Source organism: Anguilla anguilla, chromosome 4 (genome assembly GCF_013347855.1).
Source record: "Anguilla anguilla isolate fAngAng1 chromosome 4, fAngAng1.pri, whole genome shotgun sequence".
NCBI classification, from domain to species: Eukaryota; Metazoa; Chordata; class Actinopteri; order Anguilliformes; family Anguillidae; genus Anguilla; species Anguilla anguilla.
Genome location: NC_049204.1, coordinates 6,090,968 through 6,097,589, shown reverse-complemented (window position 1 = coordinate 6,097,589; position 6,622 = coordinate 6,090,968). Strand labels below are relative to the sequence as shown.

General features: G+C 46.9%; 1 protein-coding gene across 3 annotated transcripts in view; it reads left to right on the top strand.

Moving 5' to 3' along the window:
• creb3l3a (cAMP responsive element binding protein 3-like 3a) overlaps positions 1-3,937 on the top strand; it is an 8,270-nt gene extending 4,333 nt beyond the window's left edge. For all 3 annotated transcript variants that reach the window (XM_035415671.1, XM_035415672.1, XM_035415670.1), the window contains exons 6-10: positions 1-46; positions 1,407-1,475; positions 1,587-1,671; positions 2,631-2,727; positions 3,648-3,937. The exon at positions 1-46 is cut by the window's left edge and continues 61 nt beyond it. In XM_035415671.1, coding sequence (XP_035271562.1) covers positions 1-46; positions 1,407-1,475; positions 1,587-1,671; positions 2,631-2,727; positions 3,648-3,925 — 575 coding nt within the window. In that variant the 3' untranslated portion in view covers positions 3,926-3,937. The remainder of the gene's footprint in view (positions 47-1,406; positions 1,476-1,586; positions 1,672-2,630; positions 2,728-3,647) is intronic.
• Positions 3,938-6,622: the final 2,685 nt, after the last annotated feature.

The following is a 6,622-nucleotide window of genomic DNA, read 5'->3' as shown; positions in this document are numbered from 1 at the left end:
AGAGCAGGAAGAAGAAGAAGGAATATATTGACGGACTGGAGAGCAGGTACTGATTGGCAGGCCGGTGTGGTAATTGACTGAACAAGCTTGCCAATAATCACACACATACATACACACGAACACACACACACACAAACGCACACGCACTCACATACTCATACAAGCACACACACACACACACACACACACACACACACACACACACACTCTCTCTCTCACACACACACACACACACTCTCTCTCTCACACACACACACATACATACACACAAACACTCACACACAAATGCACGCGCACTCACATACTCATACAAGCACACACACACACACACACACACACACACACACACACACTCTCTCTCTCACACACACACACACACTCTCTCTCTCACACACACACACATACATACACACAAACACTCACACACAAACGCACGCGCACTCACATACTCATACACACACACACACACACACTCTCTTTCACACACACACACACACTCTCTCTCACACACACACACATACCTAAACGCATGCATGCAAGCATATACACACGCACACACACACACACACACACACTCTCTTTCACACACACACACACACACACACACACACACACACACACACTCTCTCTCTCACACACACACGCACATACCTAAACGCATGCATGCAAGCATATACGCATGCACACACACACACACACACACAAAAGCACACACGCGCACTCACATACTCATACAAACACAGACACTCTCTCTCTCTCTCTCACACACACACACATACCTAAACGAATTGAATCTGTGTTTTTTTTTTTTTTTTTTGGGGGGGAGGGGGGGTATATCCATGGGGTCAGAAAAAGGAACTTGAATTTATTACAAGTGTAGATGGAAAGAGAGAGAGAGAGAGAGAGCAGGCTAAATTTAAGGACACACAGACAAGCAGTGATAAAGCTAGAGAGTCAGAGAGAAGAAAAAAGGGGTGGGGGGGTGGTTGGGCAGAGGAGAAAGAGGAGCAGAGAGATGCATTTTGCCTGTGTGGTTAACTGACTCTGCAGCAAAATGGGGGGAGATTAACATCAAGTTAACAACGTTGCAGCCAACAAAAGGAACAGATAACGCACTGAAGCTGACCTTTGCCTGTCGCCAGGCCCGTGCAATTTGGCCCCGCTTCATTTCAGTAATGTCAGCCTTTCTTTCCAGGAAATGCACATCACAGTAAATCGCACTGTCTTCCATTATACAGCCAGGTGTAATTGAGTGGGGAAGTCTAAAGTCTAAAGGTTGTGCCCTGGGGTCCTTTTTTTTATTTATTTGGGGGGTTTGGGGGGGAGAGGGGGCGGGGGGGGGTGGGGGGGTGGGTGGGAGGTGAATAGCTAGCTGGTGGATTTACATGATCTCTTCATCCCTTCAGGATGGCAGCATGCAATGCACAGAACCAGGAACTGCAGAGGAAGGTCTTTCAGCTGGAGAAACGCAACACGTGAGGAATTTGGACGTTAACTCGCGATGCCGATTCCGATACCCGTTTTTAACAGCGCCCTCTAGAGCAGCTGTCTGTCCATTGAACCGGTCCCTGTCCTCCTCCTGCCAGGTCTCTGATGGAGCAGCTGCGCAGACTGCAAGTCATGGTCATGAGCGGGTCCAACAAAACAGCGCAAACAGGGACCTGCATCCTGGTGAGACAGACTGACTCAAAATCCTCGATGGCCGTATTTCTGTAATGAACGACAGTCGCACCAACGTTACAGTCGAAAAGAACCAATGACAGCCATAACTAGTCAGGATATGCCACTCATACCCAGCATCTGTCCGACAGACAGACAGACAGACAGACAAAACTACTGACACTTGGACTGAGACAACCTCTAAAGCTTCTTGGACCCCTTGATATACCAACAGTGGTCATACTCATTCATTTTTATTTTCATAAACTGACTTTTCATTCTCCCTTATTCGGTGTAACTTGTAATATATCTGAAAAAAGTAATCCTTAAAACAAAATCCAGAATGAGATCGTGCTTACTTTTAAGGTGCGTAGCAGCAGTTATCCAGAGTGACTAGATGTTTTTTTCATTTTTATAATACTAAGGACATAAAATGGTACACAGACAAAGTGGTAAAATAGACAAGAGGAAAAAATAAGGACAAGGAAAGCAAAAAATAAAACAAGGACAGTAGGTATAAATATATTTCTTCTTGTCTGTGTCTCTTGCAGCGTTTCAAGGCTCTTGCTTTTAAGTGTTATCTGGTGTATTATATATATATGTCTAAAAAAGTAGTGAGGGAGAGAGACGTTTGTAAGTCAACCAATCGATACACTCTGAACCTGAAACATACCCTCACCAAACGGTGTGGGGGAGGGGGGGGGGGCAGGTCTGTGGGAAGGGACTTGTTGTGTTGAGTTTTTGTCTGCTTATTGCTGCCCTACGTTTGTGTCTCATCTACGCCTCTTGCCGAGAACAAAACGAATATAAAGAAAAGTCGAAACAGACGAATACAAATGGGCCGCCCCTTGTCCCGCCTTGTACCAGGGCAGGCAGAGTGGCCATTCGGAGACGGAGCGGACTCTCCGTCGGGGTCAGGTCACGTGACCGCTCACGCTTCCTGCTCCCTGTTCTGTTTCCTCCCCCCGCAGGTGCTGGTCCTGTCTTTCTCCCTCATCCTGTTCCCCTGCCTGCAGCCGCTCTCCGAGAGCAAAGCTCGTGACGGAGGAGACTTCGGCCTGGTGAGAGGTGAGAGCCCCCAGCTTCCTGCTGCTTCCTGCTGCTTCCCGCTTCTCGAAAGCCTCTCTACGGGAAATGCTAAAATCAAATACCACCCCCCCCACCCCCACCTCTCCGCCCCAGCCTTAACTTATTTAATCCAAAAAAAAAAAAAAAAAAAAAAAAAAAAATCACTGGCTCTCTGCAGCTGCAAACCAAAAGTCTGTGATGCATTTTGAATGGAACCTCGGGCCATTCTGTCTGTCCAAGGATAGAGTTTGGTTTGGCTGTTTATGAGGAATTTTAACCCCTGCCCTTGACTAGAGGGCCCAATTGAACGCTTTGCCTGAAGCCAGTTTTCTCATTTTCATGGACTTTCCTTGAAATTCCATTTTGATTTCACACACACACACACACACACAAAAAGGTAAATGTGTGTTTAAAGGACGATTATGAGGCAAAAAGTTTTCTTTAACTCGTGGAAGCTCAATTAAGGCCAAACACACACTGCTGAATACTTGCCATTCAAAAAACAAAACAAAAAAAAAGTTAAAAAAACTGCAAAAATAGTCAGTCGCAGGTGCCACTAAATCGCAGGTGACCCTGGAGGGCCGCAGTGTCTGCGGGGGTGTTCTAGGCACACTTTTTTAATTTAAGACTGGCTAAGGAATCCGCACACCTTGTTATTAAAGCCTTAATTGGCAGCTGATGGAAAAAGGAGACCAGAATAACCCGCCGACACTGCGGCCCCCTTGGTATTCAGTCTGGCGCCCCAGCTCTGAATCATCGCGTGAAATAGGACTTCCTGTGCCGTGGAGTCTGTCACAAACGCATGTTAGACTTTCGAAGCGTGCCTCCAAAACCAGCGTCGCACTCAGGCTGCGGGGTGCGGATGGAACGCTGGCTCGCTGGTTCGGCTTCAGCGACTCTCTCTCTACCGCCCCCTACAGTGCAGTCCCGGTCCCTGCACAACGTCCTGTCCTCGCGCGTGCTGGAGAGCCTGGAGCACGACCACCCCGAGGCGGACCAGGAGCCGTTCTCGGCGGACGGCGGGGTGGAGGAGATCGCGGCGCTCCTGGGCCGCTCCGCCCTCGGCCCGGAGCCCCGCAACGCCAGCCTGGGCGAGGGGAGCCATCGCCACGGGGACCCCATCACCGGCCACATCGCCACGGTGACCTGGGCGGCGCGCCACGACACGCCTCTCCGCTCCTACGCGGATGATATGTGAACGGGGGTCGGGGGGTCGGGGGTCGGGGTTCGAGGGTCGGGGGTCTGGGGGGAGGGGGGGGGGGTGGGGGGGTGTTGTTCTTACGCCTACCTTATTGATGTAAGAACAGCAATTTACTATTTTCTTTCAGGTTCTTGTTGAAATGACCATGCCCCTCAGTGAGGTCATTTTGTGTCCTGGATGTGACATGTGAACGCTTCACCTTTTGACCTTTCTCGTAAATATATTTTGGTCTCTTGGTCGCTTTCTTCCCATGTTTTGTGGATCAATTCTGACTTGACCTGTATCTTCAGAATGCGCAGTCTCTCTGAAATCAAATGCATACATGAACTCTTCCAAATTATAAGGCCTGTGAAATAGACATATTCCAGGTCTGGTGTAGTTCTAAAGGCATGTCCACGGAATGTGAAATTAATTTATATTAAAAGTGATTAAGTCATGCCAAGCCTCCTGTCAGTATAGATAAAAAAAATTAAAAAACACATTGAATTTGTAAAGAGATTCCTTAGATTTGTGCGCAAAAGATTTTCGCAGATTTTAACGTGACCTTATAAAACCAGCTCAACTGTGCAAAACAGAGAAAGCCAACTTACTGTTTTAATTTATTTATTATTTTGAATGAAGTATACAATACATATTTAATAACAAGACAGCTGCACATAAACTTAGCTGTCTCTATGTCTGTGGATAGTTCTTTTCATAAGTTTAGCTGTCAGAGTGAGAGAGAGAGAGGAGAGAGAGAGAGAGAGAGAGAGAGGGAGAGAGAGATGGGGAGGCAGAGAGCAGGAGAGGCAGCATCTATCTGCAAAAATCAATGTGTGTGCAGAATGAAAACGTCAGATTCTTCATGACTGATCAATCTTTCATCAATCTATACATACACTCTTCCCAAAATCAAAAGCCAATTCAAACCTCAGGAATGAAGTTTTTCTTTCGCTGAGGGAAGAGAACAAACTTTCAGCATCACAAAACTGAATGCGTGATCATGGGAGTCTGGAAACAGAGTGCATAAAAGAAAAGAGCCTCACATCCATTTGTGTTACTGCCAATTGAGAAAGTCGACATTTCTGGACAATGAAAGCTGTGAAAAGCTCTAAAAGCAGATTTGTACCCAGTTACAGGTACTCATCCAAGCACTTCACCTTGTGTTCGGAAGCTGTAGTTGTTTCAGTCATGTCCATTGCTTCTGGCATCCTGAATCAGTACACACACACACACACACACACACACATGCACACACACGCTCTCTCTCTCTCACACACACTCACATATGCACACACACGTGCACACATACACACACACACAGGTGCGCGCACACACACACATACATGCACACACACACACACACACACACACACACACATATGCTCTCACGCACACTCACACGTGCACACACATAGACACACGTTCTCTCTCACACACACACACACACACACACACACGTTCTCTCACGCACACTCACACGTGCACACACACACACACACACACACACACACACGTTCTCTCACACACACTCACACGTGCACACACACACACACACACACACACACACACACCTTTCTTTGATACTCCTCTCGGGAGCAGAAGTCGTAGCCCGCTAACACTTGCCTCTGGGGAGGCTCTTGAATTTTTCACTCATCTTATGTGCAAATTGTTTTTCTTTTTTTTTTCATTGGGGAATGTTTTTTTTTTTCTTTTTTTTTACTCAGATGGACGAAACTCACTTCATCTGGTACCTTTTGGTATCTTTTATTTTCACAAACATTTGTGGAAAAACGTGTCCTTCTTCTTCAGCGTGTCCGAAGTTGCCCAAATAAAATAAAAGATATATTAAAGTATTTTACGGTAGTGGGCCCATTATTTCATTTTTGCAGGTTTAACGTTGGACCGGCACCCCAAGTTCACATATTATTGAGCTGAGCGTGTTTCTTTTCCTTTTCTTCTCCTGGTGCTCTCATTGTAGAATTTTTTTATTCAGGGCCACATACAACTGGCCCATTGCGCTGCCCAGGGTTTGGGAAGGTTCACTCGGTGAGTTGGTTAATTAGGGGTCACTGCTGTCTAACAGCCTTCACTGGTCAATCGGGGGCTGCGGATTTATTATTATTATTATTATTACAGGCATTTAGCAGACACTCTTATCCAGAGCAACTTACACAACTTTTACTACATTGCATCCATTTATACAGCAATGCAGGTTAAGTACCTTGCTCAAGGGTACAACAGCAGTGTCCTAGCGGGGACTTGAACCCGCGACCTTTAGGTTACAAGACCAACTCCTTACCCATTGTACCACACTGCCGCCTCTGCCGATTTGCACGTTAAGGCCGCATGTGAAAGCTCCTCCTCCGACTCTACCCTATGAGAAGGAGCAGACCGGTGGCACTGGTGCATGTTACAGAGGAGAACCGCGGTTGGCTGCACTCTCCTGAATCACCAGTGGGGTTTGGGCATGAATGTGCCTGCAGTTGGAAGACCCTTTGGCCGTTCCAAATTAGGGTGGGTGTTGGACATGCTCAGCCCCACTTTGGGTGTCAAATTTATATTTAAAGAAAAACAAGGACTGTTAACTCAGGCGTCCCAAGTTTGATTCTCTCTTGCTCCCCTCTGTGGATCAATGACATCGCAAATGAAGTCTCGATCTAAAGTAAAATACAGAGTCCAGCGTCTGCAATCAGTTAGCAATACCCCTCTGAC